The sequence below is a fragment of the Eleutherodactylus coqui genome, chromosome 9 (assembly GCF_035609145.1).
Source record: "Eleutherodactylus coqui strain aEleCoq1 chromosome 9, aEleCoq1.hap1, whole genome shotgun sequence".
Taxonomy (NCBI): domain Eukaryota; kingdom Metazoa; phylum Chordata; class Amphibia; order Anura; family Eleutherodactylidae; genus Eleutherodactylus; species Eleutherodactylus coqui.
Window position 1 is genome coordinate 159,463,894 of NC_089845.1, and position 18,419 is coordinate 159,482,312.

The 18,419-nt window shown below is 46.4% G+C and overlaps 1 protein-coding gene across 1 annotated transcript in view; it reads left to right on the forward strand.

The window, feature by feature from the left end:
* Nucleotides 1-18,014, forward strand: part of TSNARE1 (t-SNARE domain containing 1) — a 278,259-nt gene extending 260,245 nt beyond the window's left edge. The window contains exon 12 of the mRNA XM_066578729.1: nt 17,751-18,014. Within this exon, the coding sequence (XP_066434826.1) occupies nt 17,751-17,846 (96 nt within the window). The 3' untranslated portion in view covers nt 17,847-18,014. The remainder of the gene's footprint in view (nt 1-17,750) is intronic.
* The last annotated feature ends 405 nt before the right edge of the window (nt 18,015-18,419 follow it).

The following is an 18,419-nucleotide window of genomic DNA, read 5'->3' on the forward strand; positions in this document are numbered from 1 at the left end:
ATAAATACCCCAAGTCAACGGGGCATCTGCTGTAGAGTCTGCAGTACCCAGCACATGCTTATTAATAAGGTGGGAGATCACAGGGATTCATCATCTCTGCCCGCAGCTATACAGTATGTGGCTTATAGGCTTCTTACCGTCCGCAGGCTCGTAGATGTCACTGGGCCGCCAGTAGTCCAGGCCATGAAGAGTCCTACTATGGAGGGGTTATGTGACACAAAGGCAGTCAGTACTGTCCTTATGTAAGTTACACTATACGGGCCCAGCTCTTCTTATACACACGGTCGTCTATATTTTCCTTCGCGCATTGGTAAAACCACAGGTGTCATCTTTGATTTTGGAGCTGTGGGCACACCTTGGCCGCCATGTGTTACTTCAGCCATCATAATGGCGTTGGACTATTATAAGCTGGTCTATCCCCGAAATGGCCCAAATCATTAGTGACTAACAGCACACTTGTTGCAGTCAAACCCAAGTTTTTGGCGCGATGGCCGCAAAATCTTTTGCAGCAATCGTTGCCAAAGAAAAAACTGCGGTTTGACCGCGACCCGTGAAAGTACCTGCAGATCTTGTGGGCTCACTTTACTGTAACGCAGATGCTGTAATATTTCCGCTGTCTTGTATCCCACGTCACCTACAGTGACAGCGCCGGCCTCGTCTCATGAACCGCCGTTTTGTTCTCTTCGGTAAGAAAGCGAAACTGTTCAGAAGATTAAACGTCTTCCGCCTCGTACAAGGAATTTGACAGACTGATCAACTGGCTGCGACGGGGTAACTAAAGCTTGTAAGTGTCTTCCAGCTTCCTATGGAAATGCTTCTCCTCTCGTAATCAGAACTGACTGCCGCTTTATATTCAGGACGCAGAACATGCGCTCGCCGCGCCGTCCAGACTGACAGAATCCATTACACGGCAGAGAACTTAAAAAGATGGTGAGCAACCTGCTCCGAAACCGCCATCCTCCCCGCCGGACTGAAAATTACCAATCTGATCGCAGCCAACACCTTATTATGCAAATGGTCGTCAAGTGGAACGCTCAAATTGGCGCAATTACTTCTCTGTTCTTTCCGTTCTGTCTTTTTTCGGGTAAGTGGATGATGGATTGCCTCGTTTGCTCTTCCCAGACATTGATCGGATGGCAAAACAAACAATAATCAAATAAGAAACTTTTCTCGACGGACAAAGATGTCAGGAAGCTGCCTAAAGCCCAGTACTGGGTGAGGACAGAATCCGCGCGTTTTGAGTACCCATAGAAGTGAATGGGCAGTCATGTGGTATAAACCCCACCCAAGTCGCCAGGTTCTTCTTTATTGTTCCACATTTTGTCACATAACCCAACTGCTGCCTCCAGGGGGTCAATCAGTATATGGCGGGCGTGAAATTGTAGGCGATGCTGGCGAAATTACAGCAAATACTGCAGCTATGAGCGACTCTTTGGCAGCAGCTGATACAAATCTACTGGGATGTTTTTTCTCATAACTTTATATCTGCAAGGACGCCCGCCGGTTCACTGCCTCTAACTCCTTTCTGTCCCATGACATACATGTTCATCCTGGAAGGGAAGCAGTTAGCACGAAATGACATACATGTATGACGTGTAGCTGGCGTAGGCTCAGCAGCTGATGCAGTGCTGACATTCTGCTATATACAAACTTTCCCAGCCAGTGCTGTGATTGGCTGTCAGTTATGATGTCATCGGGACTTGAACCAATCAGGTCCCGATGACCGCACCCAAAAAGGCTGTTAGTATCGGTGTTTTACCCGCCACAGGGGAAGTGTGATCGCCGGCATAGCGGGTGACATTGATTTACGTTGCTGCTGCACAGAGGCAGCAGCAGCGTTGTTAATCTACCATCGGCGGTCACAAAGGAGTTAAACTGCAGCACCATAAATGAATTTTCACTGGGCTCTGAGGGGCAGTATAGAGGGGCTTTATTAATAAGAGCACTAACAGACACTATTTAATGGGCACTATTAATAAGAGCAATATTAGAAACTATTGAGAGACACTATTAGTTAATAAGGACTCTAAGGGGCACTATGGGGAAGCAACAGGCACAGAATTGGGAGTGGCAGCAAGATGGTAAATTTGTGTAAGAAAACGTGCAGGGTGCTGGAAAAGTGAGGAGCCAAAGTTGTTTGTGTTACAAATCATAGCTGGAAGAAGTTGTCATGGTGGTCTGGTCTGAATGGAAAAGATGGGAAAAGAGTCACTGGGAACGTCACCTGTGACCACCGAGTATAACAGTACTGTAATCATTTATATAGTCTGCAGAGCACCTGTGTAGAGCTGCTTTGTGCCTTTATATGGTCACTGTATGGTGGTAATGTTGGTCTTTTGTTTGGTGTGTTTTTTTTAGTAACAGTATGGCGGTATTATTCAGTCACTAAATAGGTGATCATGGTGTGGTGCTAATATTTGGAACTTCTATAGTGACATCATTGGTAATCTTGTCCTAAGATTAACACGTTTTCTTCAGTAAGAGTATGAAGGTAATATTTCATTACTGTATGAATGTGATACGTGGATTATGTATAGATAGATAGATATATATATATCAACTATTTTTATTTGGGTGGGGGTGACATATATCTTGGGGCTTGAGACCCAGATTTTTTAAGACCCTACCAATGTCCCTGCTTGCTACACCCCTGACCAAGCTTTGCCAGACCCCCGAATACCCCCCACACCTTATAATAATAATGGCATGAAGCCTTCTACCATGCTGCGAATGTAAGAAAGCCGATGACTCCCTGGTCGGAGCCGTAACAGACACCATATTGGTTGCCACCCAGCTTTCCCAAGAAGTGATAACTCTAAACCTCCAAAATACATTATTCCTGTAACGCGCAGATTTTGGCTGTGGTATCGGCGGAGGGAATATATGATATCATCCTTATGAACTCCACAGAGACAGGCCCTGTCATACCCCTCCCTCCCTTGTCGTAAATTCCAGGTGCTTCCGTCAGTCGGCGGTTAATTGTTGTACCGTAACAATTGCATATGGTAACAGGTTTATAGCTTCTGACTGCGGCAATCCAATTATCCCAAATTACTGTCTTGATTGGAGCCCAATTAATGTCAGCTCTGCGTCGTCAGATGTGAGGGGACGGCTGATATAATAGTTTCATTATACTCGGAGGTTAGCTGATGGCGACGATATTCCTCGTATACGTTACCCGCTCGTCGCGAGGCAGAGCACGACAGAAGGGGGAGATCCACTCCAGGTCTATGGAGACTGCTGATTGTATGTCGCTTCTCATAATGCATTTGGGCCCAAAAACTGTCAAAAATAATTTACGTACCTGCCTCAAGGTCAAAGAAAATATTTCAAGGTCAGTTTTCTTTTGTCCCACCGCAGACAATGTCCAGGATTATAAATGGTGGGGCTCTGTGACATAAACTGAATGGCTCCATCTAGTAGCGCGTTGGATTCCTTGTGACCTTCATTACTGCAGCAATTCATTGTGGTGTAGATTCCAGTATCTGAGGAAATGACATGTTCTGACCAGCTGACAGGAAGGGGTCAGCGATTCATGCTGCTTGTGTCAAATTCTGACCTCCCAGCAGCACGGGACAACAGAAATCTGGATCCATCTGACCAGGAGATGTTTTTCCGCTGCTCAGTGATACAATTGTTGCGCTCTGTTGCCCACTAGAACTGGTCGGCTGTTAGGTATCACTAAAGAACGGCGAGTTGTGCATTCGGACACGTTAGTTGGAGCTCCAGCGTTGTGTTCAGCTGCTCCTGACTGTGCTGCCTGCTGGTCTGAACGATTCCTGACATCCTCCTCTGACCCCTTTTACGGACTACTTGTTTCCGTCCACAGGATCCCCTTTATTTAGATGTTTTTACACCATTCTCAGTATAGTCTCTACACCGTTACACGATAACCCCCCCGCAGTTGGCAGTCTAGTGACCCGGCCTTGTTGGAAGTCGCTCCAATCGCTGGATTTTCCCATCTAATGTGCATTCACACTGAAACTGATCCATGGAAATCTTGTCTCCGGGGTCACGGGGAGAATTTTGTTGGATCTGTCGTGACTTTAGTCAATTCAACAGGAAAGATAGAGCTGCAGGCAACATTATTAACCCCTTATGGAAAAACCCTTAGAAATTCTGTTGTTATTTTTAGGTTTTGATTTTACATTGTTCTCTATTCGGTAAAAATAACATAATAGCCTTCTTACCTGCATCAGCGCATTACTGCGATACCAAGTTTATAGAGATTTTCTTTATTTTTTAATACTCTTGAACCAAAAAAAAAAACACATTTAAAAGAAATCCCCTTGAATCTGCATTGTCCCATTCTTAGGCTGGATTCACGTGGGCGTTGGCATTTTTATGTTCGCCCGCCAGCGATGTAAAAACGCAAGAACGGGTGCACAAATCTAACGTTTAGGCACCCGTTCAGACGGCCCTCGCACAGCGCATATACTCCAAGCCCGCAATGCTGTTGGGCGGAGGGAGACAGTTTAGCTCTGCTGAACTGTGTCTCCCCCTCGCCGTTCCTCGGCAAGGAAGGAGGCGGGATGGAGGCGGAGCTAGTATGCTAAGCTCCCGCCCTTTGTCACAGCCAGCAATGAGAGGGGGCAGGAGCGGAGCTTAGATCCGCCCCCTCCTATTGCAAACAGCCTGCAAGGGGCGGAGAGGAGCAGGGAAGAGGGTGGGAGTTTAGCAGTCATGCTGCTGAACTCCTTCCCTTCTCCAGCAGCTGTTACAGGCTCCCATAGAACTTTTTGGATACTTTTTTTTTTCAGTCCCTCAAGGGGATGCGATTGTTCCATTTCCAGGATAGTACACCGCATTACTTGTTAGTGCATTCTATGACAACAGCCTGTTGGAGGCAGGGTCTAATAGGCTGAGTTACATGGCAGACATGGAGGCCCTTGTGAGGCTTCTGGCTGTCATAGTAACTCACTGGTACCTTGCAATCGCATGGTGGGGTGCCGATGGGTGATAGGAACCCACTCCCACTGTCATTTGTAATAACATGCTGCAGTTGCTATTGATTGTGGCATGTAAGGGGTTAACCTGACAGGATCTAATTTTTCTCTGTTCTTGGGTGCTAGAGCAGGAGCCCGGCTGTCAGTTGTCAGTCAAGCCATCGCCTTAAAAAGATGTATGTGCAAATTTGAAGCTCGTTAGTGATTGCTGTAAAAAAGCGTATTACCGCCACGATGCTGTACATGATTCAGCCCAAACCTCAGCTCCCTCCTTTATGATGAGTCCACCTTAAATCTTCTTCAAGCCTCCCGTGTCTTCGGCAGCCGGTAGAAGAATTAGGTTAGGGGATTGTTTGAGTTACAGGAGTTCCCTTCATAAGACCATTCCAACCTGTCAGTTGATAGAAGCCGACGTCACTCGGCTGCAAACCTTCCACGCCGCACCTTCCCGAATGTCCACATATCAATGAGTTCAAGACCGGAGGGATAAGAAGATGCTAAACGCTTATCACTTAAAGACGCCTGAGGAGCCGCGATAACAAAGTCGCTGATTAGAAAGAGTTACGGGATAAATAACTTATTCTCCAGCCCTTCTTTCATGAGGGATTCGCCGCTTAATCCAAAAAGTCACCGTCCTCCCTCGGACTGATAAAAGCCTTTCATACCGCAGCGCTTCGCGTCTAAATGGTAATTTTTTTCGGCTGATGGAGCAATTCTCCAAGACTTTAAAGAGATGAGTGCGAGGAGGAGAGAAGTTCTATACAGTTATCTGCTGGGATGACACGCTTTCCTCTCTGGACATCCAGATTACCATGGATTGGCTGCCCTAAATACCCCGATCCTGGGTGAAGCGGAGCCGCAGGGGGCGCCACCCAACCGACAGGACGCTTCTCCATCCGCCTTCCTTTCGTTAGCATTAGAAAATACCTATTAACCCCTTAAGGACACGTCCCTTTTTTTAAATTTTTTGTTTCTTTAAAAAAAAAAGATAATATCTCTTATTTTCCACTGATTTATAGCTCTCGGAGGTGCAGGCTTTTGTGGACAAGCTGTATGTAGTGAAAAACTTTAAAAAATTTCTAAGTGGAGTGAAATGAAAAAAAAAACAACCCAAGCTTCTTTGTGGGGGTCTTGTTTTTACGATGTACACACTATAGCAAAAATGACATAATAATTTTATTCGGTGGGCCGGTACGATTTCCTAGGATACTAAAGAAAGCAGCGGAGGTAATTGCTGAACCACTCGCCATAATCTTTGAAAATTCCTGGAGAACAGGACAAGTCCCAGAAGGTTGGAAAAGGGCAAATGTTCTCCCTATCTTCAAAAAAGGTATAAAAAAAGTGGACCCAGGAAACTACAGGCCTGTGAGCCTGACTTCTATAACAGGAAAGATCTTTGAACAAATTATTAAACAGCATGTATGCAAGTACTTGGATGAGAATGGAGTAATTAACCAGAGCCAGCATGGGTTTGTAACAAACAAGTCATGTCGGACTAATCCAATTTCCTTCTATGACAGAATCACCCACTGGGTTCATTAGGGAAATGTGGTAAATATAGTTTATCTTGACCTTAGTAAGGCATTTGACAAAGTATCTCATAGCATACTTATTGAAAAATTGACCAAATATGGGATTGACAAGGCAACTGTTGGGTGGATTCAGAACTGGCTGAGTGATAGTACTCAAAGAGTGGTCATAAATGGCTGCACATCCAAGTGGAAGAATGTATCAAGTGGGGTACCACAAGACTCTGTCCTGGGCCCAGTGATGGTCAACATTGTTATAAATGATCTGGAGGAGGGAATTGATGGAAAACTGATCAAATTTGCCAATGACACAAAGCTAGGAGGATTATCTAACACTAGGTAAGAGAGAGAGGATTCAAAAAGATCTAGACAAGCTTATAGAGTGGGCAGTGACTAACAGAATGGTATTTAACAAGAAGAAATGCAAAGTCCTACATCTGGGCAAGAAAAATGAAGAAATCACAAACAGAATGGGAGGAATTGGGCTAAGCAGCAGCACATGTGAAAAAGACTTGGGTATATTAATAGATCATAGAATGAACATGAGTCAACAATGTGATGCAGCAGCCAAAAAGACAAACACAATTCTGGGATGTATTAAGAGAAGCATAGAGTCTAGATCACATGAGGTCATTATCCCCCTCTACTCTTCCTTAGTCAGACCTCATCTGGAATACTGTGTCCAGTTCTGGGCACCCCACTTTAAAAAAGACATCGACAAACTGAAGCAAGTTCAGAGAAGAGTTACCAAGATGGTGAGCGGTCTGCAAATCATGTCCTATGAGGAACGGTTAAAGGATCTGGGAAGGTTTAGCAGAAGAGAAGGCTGAGAGGAGACATAATAGCTGTCTACAAATATCTGAAGGGCTGTCACAGTGCAGCGGGATCAGCCCTATTCTCATCTGCACAAGGAAAGACTAGAAGCAATGGGATGAAACTGAAAGGGAGGAGATACAGATTAGATATTAGACAGTGAGGGGGATCAATGAGTGGAACAGGCTGCCACGGGAGATGGGGAGTTCTCCTTTAATGGAAGTGTTCAAACAATGGCTGGACAAATATCTGTCTGGGATGATTTAGTGATCCTGCACTGAGCAGGGGGTTGGACCCGATGACCCTGGAGGTCCCTTCCAACTCTACTATTCTATGATTCTATGACAAGGATGCCAAATGTGTTCAGGTTTTTTTTGTTGCACTACTTTTAAAACATAAAATTTCTTTTAAAAAAATATGTATTTTCTGCCACTATCTTTTTTAATCTTTCCGTCTACAGGGTTGTGTGAGGGCTCATTTTTTGTGCGATGACCTGTGATTTTTATTGGTACCATTTAAAAGTTTGGGTTACTAAAAAAAAAAACGCAATTCTGGCATTCTGTATTTTTTTTCTGCCGACACAGTGCGGAATATATATTGCGTTACTTCGATTGATCAGACTTTTTTGACTTAGCAATACCAAATATGGTTGGGATTTTTTCTATTGGAAGTTTTAACTTAGTAGACTTTATTTTTTATAATAATAAAAAACTTTCTTTTTCTTTTTTTTTAGTCCCTACAGGGGACTTGAACTTGCAATCACTTGATCATTTATACTATATACTGCAATACTTCAGTATAACAATATATGATATTTTGGCGCTATAGGGCCATCCTCATAGGCAGAAATAGATGGCAGCACTGAGGGCCTTCAGAAGGCTCCAGGCTGCCATAATAATCGAACGACACCTTGTGATCTCATCATGAAGGGGCCATTCGGGACCATTGGACTCAAATCAGGACATTTAAATGCCGCTGACAGAATTCACAGCAGCAATAACAGTATTAACAGCTGTGATTGGTGCGAGCTCTGGCTGCAGCTGTTGCCAGCAGGTGTCAGCTGTCATGGACAGCCAGTACCTGCCGTGTGTGGAGCAGAATGGGCTTCATACTCACCCTGATGCTCAAGGGGGTACATGTAAACCCAAAAGCGTCAAGAGGTTGAAAAACCTGTGGGAGAGACCTGATCTCGGAACTTCTGTGTCCAGCCACGGCTTCTAGACATCCAGAGGGACTAAGACTTTGTGGAGGTTTCAGAAGTTTATTGATGTCTTGAGACTCGAAAAAGTGGACTTGGAGGTCCGGAATGTTCGGAATGAGGGTTACAGCTGTGCAGTCAAGGGGTGAGTCTGGTTTTGTATGTATTAATGGCTATTAACCCCTTGAGTGGCGGGTTTCCTACCACCCTGTCGTGCCCACCAGGGCAGGTTTTTTAAAATGGTCTAATCATTGAATTTCAACTAATTTTGCAGTTGCGTCTCAAGAGCTATAACTTTTTCATTTTTCCATTGACATGGCCATATAAGGGCTTGTTTTTTGCGGGACAAGTTGTGATTTTTTAAACAGGGGGGAGAAAAAAAAGAAATGGGGAAAAAAGAAAAAAAGGGGCCATGTCATTAAGGGGTTAAATAATGTATTAACTTCCTTCTCTGGGTCATTATGACGCATGGATACCACATGTGTGACTGTATTTTTGATTTTGTACAAAGTAAAGGGAGACAAGTGTTTTTATAATTTTTTTTATAATTTTTTTCCTTTTTTTTTTTTGTCCCTTTAGGGGACTTCCACAGGGACCCATCAGGACCCCTGATCACATTCCAGGGGTCCGATGGTGACAGCCCTTTACATGCTGCAGTGATAGCCCTTTACATGCTGCAGTCACATAGACTGCAGCATGTAAAGGGTTAACACAGCAGAGATCGGAGGTTTTCTCTGATCTCTGCTGTAAGAGCTAGTACCTAGCTGTCCTCTGACAGCCAAGCACCAAGCTCTCCCTGCCACAGAGACCATCGGCTTGCTTCTGACAAGCCGATGGTCTCTATGGCAACCTGTAAACAAAGCAGTGCATGAGATTGCAGGCATATCGGCAATGTCTTCTGCTGGTTTTTCAAAGCCCTTGCTTTGTTCTCTGTGGGTCTGTGCAGGCAGAGCACACTGTCACAGCTTGTGGCATTGTGCTCTGCAGCTCCCATAGTGATACATAGCCCGGAAACCTTCCGGGCTATGTTGCTATGAGCAGTGGAGCTCGTCCCGGAAAATTTCCGGGCGTGCCACTCAAGGGGTTAAAGGGGAGCTCCAACTAACGTGCCCAAACACACAACTCGCCGTTCCTTAGCACGGAAGGGCTATAACAGCAGACGACTAGTTCCAGCGCCATTGTGTCTAAGAGAAACAGAAAGACAAGACTCCAGCTGGCAAAAGACCAAAAATATTGTATGGGGATTCTCCCCGTAACCCCGCAGCGCAGCATAAAATCAGTGACAAATTTTCCGTGGATCAGTTTCAGTGTGAATCCACATTAGATGGGAAAATCCAGCTATTGAGCGACTTCCAACGAGGCCGGTCATCGGTCCTAGACCACCCGGGGTCTCACTGCCAACCGCGGGGGGTTTTGTTATATAATGGTATGCAGAGTATACCAACAATGGCATGATCAAAAGGATCCTGTGGACGGACGCAACTTTTCATTGAAAGGGGTCAGAGGAGGACACCAGGAACCGTTCCACAGTCTGCCGAATACAATAATGGTACTCCTAACCGTTCCTTAGCACGGCGGGGCTATGTCATCAGACAACCAGCATTCGTGCAGGATTGTCAGACTAATTTTCACAGAGGGCCACTCCTCCACCACCGACCGTGCCTCATAACACAGACCATGTTTTTCTACCTGAAGCACAAACATGTATTCACTTTCCAACCTTCATTAAATTGCCTTTCTTCTCCATTAATTTTTCTCTTGTTGGACATTTTAAAGGGGTTGTCCCGCGCCGAAACAGGTTGTTTTTTTTTCAATAGCCCCCCCGTTCGGCGCGAGACAAACCCGATGCAGGGGTTAAAAAAAAAAAACGGACAGTGCTTACCTGAATCCCCGCGCTCCGGTGACTTCTTACTTACCTTGTGAAGATGGCCGCCGGGATCTTCTCCCTCAGTGGACCGCAGGTCTTCTGTGCGGTCCATTGCCGATTCCAGCCTCCTGATTGGCTGGAATCAGCACGTGACGGGGCGGAGCTACGAGGAGCCGCTCTCCGGCACGAGCGGCCCCATTCAGAAAAGAAGAAGACCGGACTGCGCAAGCGCGTCTAATCGGGCGATTAGACGCTGAAAATTAGACGGCACCATGGAGACGGGGACGCTAGCAACGGAGCAGGTAAGTGAATAACTTCTGTATGGCTCATAATTAATGCACAATGTACATTACAAAGTGCATTAATATGGCCATACAGAAGTGTATACCCCACTTGCTTTCGTGGGACAACCCCTTTAAGATTTAAATTGTCCCACCAGAGATGTTGTGGTGCCACCTAAGTAAAAGACCAAGATGTCCTTTAGGACCAGGTTAGATAATAGCCAGCCCCTTCCACCTCTCTAGCACCAAGCCGTGACCCAATTAATGCCTCCCTTGGTGTCCTGCACAGTAAGAGTCGTTGGGGGTAGGGGTGGGTAGGTAGCCCCCAATTAGATAGATGCAACCAGTAGGTAATTTCACTCCCTATTAGGTAGGTGCCCCCAGTAAATAGGTAATTCCTCCCCCAAGAATAATCACCCATAGCCATGAAGCAGCATAGGGAGGGGGTTCTGTGTAATAATCACACCCCTCTGCTGGTATATACGGTAGGTAAGTGCCCCTAGAAAGCCTGCGCTAAATTATGGAGGTGCTGCCTGTTCCCGAAGCACTCAGTGGCTCCCGGCTTACAGGCTGCTCCTCCTGCAACGGAGGATAAAATTATAACAGTGCCGGGTGCGTTAATGTCAGCACTGCGCTGCGGCTCCTCCTCCATCCGCTATGTTGTGGAGGCGGGGCCAGACTCCGCCTTGTTGCGCAGGAACTCCTGTCAAACTTAGAAGTCCTGCTGCCATGGCGCTACATGTACAAACCTGATTCAGCTTTTTATTTGCAGCAGACCCCGCCGCCCGCATGACGCAGCGGGTGGATTTGGCCCGGGGGCCTTATGTTTGACTTGTGTGACTTCGTTGAATCTACGCCACGATGAGTTACTGCTGTCCGGAAGGCCAAAGGAAGTCCAATGCACTGATAGGTGGGGTTCTATAATAACATAGCCACCTGGGGGGCGGCAGCGGTATCTAAGACACCCATTTAATTGTAGGGCATGGCCGTGATAGACAGCGGGGGTCTCTCTTAGAGGTCACTTCCTGGTCTGATAGATGGTTCTCCCACGTGGTGCACGGACAGGACTTGTACTGCTGAGACAATCAGTGATGTGAGGTTTGCAACAATTAGTGCCACCATGTTGGCAGTAGTAGTTGTATAACTGTCATGGATTGCAATATTGTATCAATATTCGCCAAGTGTATCACTGGTCACCAGCGCTCCTGACACAGGAGTCCAACCGAACGAGGTCCAAAATCATCTCCGAGGTTTTACCCCTTGTTTGCCAAATCATAATTAACATGAGCAACAACAACAAACGGTCGTCGTTCCCCGAAGTAAGCGAGCCGCGAACAGGTGGTGACCTCATCATGGTATCGCTCAGCGTCCATAAAGGGGATTTATGGAGACGTATGTCTCCTGCACTGTAGCTACTGCTGCGGAGGCAGAACCAATTTGGAGGTGACATAAGGTTTATTGTCTCCCGTCATAAACATTGCACATTACAGATTTACATCCTCATCCTCAACATGGCAGGAATATGAACAGCAATCAGTCCCTGCAAGCACAGAGAGAAGCACTTGGGGGATTTTCCAGTCCAGTCATGGATTCAGGGTGGTGCTGATATTGCAGAATATGTAAGCAGCGGCTGCTGGCGGCACTTTATGACTTCTATAGGAATGTTTTATTTAAAGTGTTCCCATCCCCTGTTCCAAATTCTGAGCTGATTCATTTATAATCTCTCTTTATTCACACCGGAGCTTCACGTTTTCTGATACAGAGCTGTAAATTTCCTGCTTCCCCGTTCCATAGAGTATCTTGATAAAATTTTGGCTGCCTGCAGCCACCACCAGGGGGAGCTCACTGAGGAATATAATCATCATTGTGATGTTAGCTCCCCCTAGTGGGGACTGTCGGCAATCAAAATTTTATTGTGTAACTTTATGTCTATACAGAGGGTTTGGGCTCTGTAAAAAAAGGAACACTGTACAATTCATAGGAGGCTGTAGTACACTGTTTGGACTGCCTGTGGCTTGGATACAAGATGTTATACGGGCAGATATTGAGGCTCTAGTACCTTGTTGTACTGCCTCTAGCTTAGATACAAGATATGATACGTGGGGCATGGAGGCTCTAGTACCCTGTTGTACTGTCTCTAGCTTGGATACAAGATGTGATAAGGGCAGGCATAGAGGCTCTAATACCCCATTGTATCGCCTCTAGCTTGGATACAAGATGTTATACAGGCATGGAGGCTCTAGTACCCTGTTGTACCGCCTCTAGCTTGGATACAAGATGTGATACGGCTAGGCATGGAGGCTCTAGTGCCCTGTTGTACCGCCTTTAGCTTGGATACAAGATGTGATACTGGTAGGCATGGAGGCTTACGCACCCTTTTGGCCCACCTCTAGCTTGGATACAAGATGTGATACAGGGGGATGGAGGCTCTAGTAACCTGTTGTACCACCTCTAGCTTGGATATAAGATATGATATGGGTGGGCGTAGAGGCTCTAGTACCATGTTGTACCACCTCTAGCTTGGATATAAGATATGATATGGGTGGGCGTAGAGGCTCTAGTGTCCTTGGCGATAAATATGGCAACCAGGCAGCCACGAAAGTGTGAGAGTGTTGTAGAGACATTCCTCTGACACCCTTTTGTGTAGCCGAACATTATCCTGCTGATCTGTCATTGTCCCTCATACCACTACTAGGGGTGGCCAACTGTCATTTGCGATGGCCCCCCAGACCATCAATTCAGCAAAGGCAGGGTTCAGGTGCTCACCACGAGGCCTCCATACTCAGACACGACCATTTGTCGTCTCCCAAACAGGATCTGGAATTATCGCCAAAGACTATACTGTTCCACTCCATGTTTTCACGGCCGGCCGATATACGCTACCATCTGAGCTGTCTTCCCCCTTCCCTCTCGCTCGCCGACTCTCTGCCTCTCTCCTCCCCTCCCCTTGTCCGCAGCCAGCAATGTCCAGCTCCCTCTCACTGCAAACAGCCGGAGGGGAGGAGAGAGGGAGAAAGCGGCGGTGGATATGCGCTCCTGTGAATAAGCCCTTAACCGTTTGGTGTAAATACTTTGTTTTATGGGTCGTTATTATCATCACAAATATACAGGTTTTATTGTGTTACTGCTCTTTGACAATATAAACACTATAGGTTCTACTATAGGGATGAGCTGCATCATTACTTATCACAGGTGATTAATTAGGGGTGGGGCTACCTAATCAGGGTGTGATAAATTGCATCTGTGGAGCTTCCTGTGTACTTTCTAAACAGAGAAGGAGCAAAAGTCGTTGGGCTAATGCCCACGGATGGATTTCTGCCGCATTTCGCACGGCATTATCCCGCAGCTATTAGGTTCTATTGAATAATAGCTGAATGTTCACGCCGCAGAATTCCGCAGCATCAAAGAAACCAGAGTATACTCTAATTGCCACTAAAAAAGCGCGCCCGGCTTCCATTGTAGTCAATAGAAGCCGTCCGTCATGTGATACAGCCGAAGTATCGTGTGATTACGTGTCATTGCCCACCACCGACCGCGTCATTGCCTACTTCTGGCGCATCATGTGCTGCGGCGTGTCAGATGGGACTCACATGGCAGATCCGAGAGGTCAGTATGGGGTTTTTGCGGGGCTCCGTGTCGGACTCCGCTGTGATGTTCTGCTGGCGGAGTCCGCCACAGCCGTGGGCATAAGGCCTTGAGGCCCATTTACACTGAAAGTTAATCACTTAAATGACAGTTTTGAGCGATCATCTTTGCATAACTCTAAATAGCTAATTAGCTACTTAAGAGTTAATGCAGGCGGAGCGGGATACAGCCATGATAGTTCAGAGAACAATGCAGCTTTTTTTGTATATGCAAACAGCCGCATTGATCTCTGGGCTTCCAGCTGGTGTCCCGCTGAGAACTGCCAATGGGATACCAGCTGAAAAAATACTATCAGCACCGCCCGCTGAGAAAATCAGCGTGCGGCGCTGAGAAAGTAAGCGTGCGGCGCTGATAACAGTCATCAGTGATTTCTAGCTTGCTAGAAATCACCGATGAACGAAGAGTGCACGATGGCCGCTCGTTTAGACAGAACGACTATCGCAGGTAAGTGCTGTATTAAGCAAACATAAGCGAGTGTGCGGGCTGTATTATATGTGCTGTTTCTTAAGTGTGTGACTTTAGATTCAGTCACTTTTATTTACTGCTTATGTATTTTAATTTTTGCATGTATTATCTTTATCTAATCTATCTGAATGGGCTCCATGATTGACAGTGCCGTCCAGGGTACAACTTGTGCCATGTATGCGGTCCTTGGACAGCCGGTGCATACTGAAGTGCGAGCGGTCCACATTTGGAAGCCCAGATCCTGGATCTAAATGAGCGGCTTGTAACACTGAGATCTGTTCACATCATGGAAACGAGTTTGCTGCTCACTGAGCACTCGCTGGGGCAAATGTGGGGGTAGTTTGGGAGTGCAGGATGATCAGGCACACACTGGGTGACAGGAGGAGGGATAGAGGGAAGAGATCCAGGGAGGCTAGTCCTGAACTGGCACACCCCAATACGTTTGTAAAGTTGGCAGATGAGGGGGTGCCATTACAGGATTAGCATTGCTGCAGGACAATATAGCTTGTGACCACCAGGGGGATGTCTTCTCCAGTAAGAAGGGGAATAGGAGCGCAGGACAGGCTAAAAAGGTCCTGGTAGTGGGAGACTCAACTATTAGGGGGGCAGATAAGGCTTATTACACAACTGAAAGAAGCACTGCAAAATCGAAAAGCATTGGGGGAGCTCGCCTGTAGGGGCGCCGAGGGTCATAAACGGCTAACAGCAACAACAGACAGGGCAATCTGCCACAATGCCCGGGATCGTTGAACGGTGCGTTGTCTTCCTGGCGCTAAAATTCGACACATCGCGGATTGGGTTAACAGATTACTGGGAGGGGCTGGTGAGGATCCAGCGGTTATGGCACACATCGGCACCAATGACAAAGTTAGAGGAAGGTGGAAGGTCCTTAAAAACTATTTTGGGGAACTAGGATGTAAGTTTAGGGCAAAGTCCTCCAAAATAGTATTTTCTGAGATACTACCTGTACTAAAAGCCTCACAAGGAAGACAGCAGGAGATTAGGGAGGTAAACATGTGGCTCTGGAGCTGCTGTAGGGAGGAGGGGTTTGGGTTTCTGGAGAACTGGGCTGACCTTGCTGTGGGCTATAGGTTCTACCGTAGGGACGGGCTGCATCTCAACCAGATAGATAAGGGGAGAATTCAGTGTAAACAGTGACCTGGGACTAAGTAACGGAAATGGGGGTGGAGCAGTGGGAGGGGTTATACCCAGAACAGTGACTGTAACAAGGGGGCGCTCTCCACGTCTAGAGGAAAGAAGGTGTGGTGTAGAAGGTTTCTATACAACATACAAGGGGGTTCTTTACTGTAAGAGCAGTGAGACTATAGAACTCTCTCTTGAGGATGTGGTAATGGTGAACTCACTAACGGAGTACAAGAAGATCGTGGACGCCTTTCTTGAGTGACACAATATTATATGTTATAATCATTAATAACTTCAGGAGAGCCGGTAATCCGGGGAGTCTGGAAGGAATAGTTCTCCCTTTAAAATTAGCTTCTACCTCATTGGGGTTTTTTTTTGCCTTCCTCTGGATCAACATTGGGGGGTAATAGGCTGAACTGGATGGACAGGGGGCTTTATCAGCCTAACATGCTATGTTAGTATGATTTTTTACATGGCGCCACATTTCAGGACTAGAGATGAGCGAGCGTACTCGGAAAAGCACTACTCGCTCGAGTAATTTGCTTTATCCGAGTATCGCTGTGCTCGGGTCTGAAGATTCGGGTGCCGCTGCGGCTGACAGGTGAGTCGCAGCGGGGAGCAGGGGAGAGCGGGCGGGAGAGAAGGAGAGAAAGATCTCCCCTCCGTTCCTCCCCGCTCTCCCCTGCAGCTCCCCGCTCCGTGCCGGCACCCGAATCTTCAGGGACGAGCACAGCGATACTCGGATAAAGCAAATTACCAATAATTATAGCCTTCTGTGAGGGGAAAGACTTTTTTTTACTTTTTTTTTCCTTAAATGTAAAAACATTCAGATGCCATAGTCAGCGATGACTCCAGAATCTGCAGGGTTAACTAGTGTAGAGGAGTGATTAGATGAGCAAGTCCTCATTATTTCACTACTTTTCTGGAAAAAAAACTCCATATATGTCAATCAAAAAACAAAACAGGAACAGAAATGCACATCACCCCTCCCCTGAGACAGGAGGATCACAACTCATTCCTCTCCCTGTCTGCTCTGCATACACTGAAAAGTGACAGCTGTGAATTCAATATTCCCGACCCCACTTCAAAGGGCTGTAGCTCCGGTCCTGCAAGTGCTACTAACATGCATTTGGCGTCATTTTAAAGCCAATGTTGGTAGCGCTGACCATGATTAGATGAACAAGTCCTCCTTTTTTCACTCCTTTTCTGAGAAAACCCATATATGACAACCACAAAGTCAAAATGCTCTTTGCGTAATGGAGAATGGTAACATGAACAAAACTTCATGTCACCCCTTCCCTGGGACAGCAGTACGGGCAAGAGAATCCCAGATCTCTCCCCATCCTGCTCTGCACACCCACTGAAAAGGGACAGCTGTAAATTCAGTATTCTTGACCCCACGTCAAACGGCTGCAGCTCTGGTCCTGTAAGTGCTACAAACAAGCCTTTGGCGTCATTTTAAAGCCAATGTGGGTAGGGCTGATAGACCCGGAGGTAGCGCCATTTGAAGTAGAACAAGTTCTGTTCATCCAAAACTATAATGTCCTTTTTATGTAAAACGAACTGAGCTCGTCGTAATCTGTTGAGGGGTTAAAACCCGCAGTGCAGGTCGAATTATGGTTGCTAGTGTGTGGACGGGATTTCCATCCAGAATGCTTCTACTATAAATGCTGCAGACTTTCTGCAAATCCCACTGTGGAAAATCCGCAGTACCCCCAGTGCTGAAGGGGAGGCGCACCAACAAAGCGCTCTGCCTTGGCCCCAGGTCTAGTAATGGCTTGCTGTGACTCTCAGGTCCTCCTCATGATGAATCTACCCAGACGGTCTCTCCATATTTATTACTGTCTCTTTTGTGTGTTTCAGAGACGCGCCAGGAAGGTGAAGTGCTGTCTCATCTCCTCCGGGGTCTTTGTGGTCTTGCTGATTATCATCATCATTGTCGCCTCCGTTAAAAATTAGCCAGACATGGAGACTTCCTCTGTTGCTTCTTCCTGCTGGAGTTATCGTACGCCCTGTGCTGTCCGCTCCGCCCGCACTGTGATGAATACTGACCGCCTACTGAACACTAGTTATGCCTCATGATACTTGTGATGTTTGCATTAAAAATAATAAAAGAGATGAAACCTTTATTGTCTAAGAGCCATAAGGAGATCTAAGATGAGAGGCCTGGAATCACAATGTATGTGTCAACTCAGTCTCTGATTGGATGGTGATGTCACAATGAGTGTAGTGATGTCATAGTCTTTGTAGCAGGTCAGTCTGAATGGATGGTGATGTCATAGTCTATGTAGCAAGTCTGTGATTGGATTGTGATGTCACAGTGAGTGTAGTGATGCCATAGTCTATGTAGTAGGTCAGTCTGTGATTGGATGGTGATGTCACAATGAGTGTAGTGATGTCATAGTCTATGTAGTAGGTCAGTCTGTGAATGGATGGGGATGTCACAGTGAGTGTAATGATGTCATAGTCTTTGTAGCAGGTCAGTCTGTGAATGGATGGTGATGTCATAGTCTATGTAGCAAGTCTGTCTGT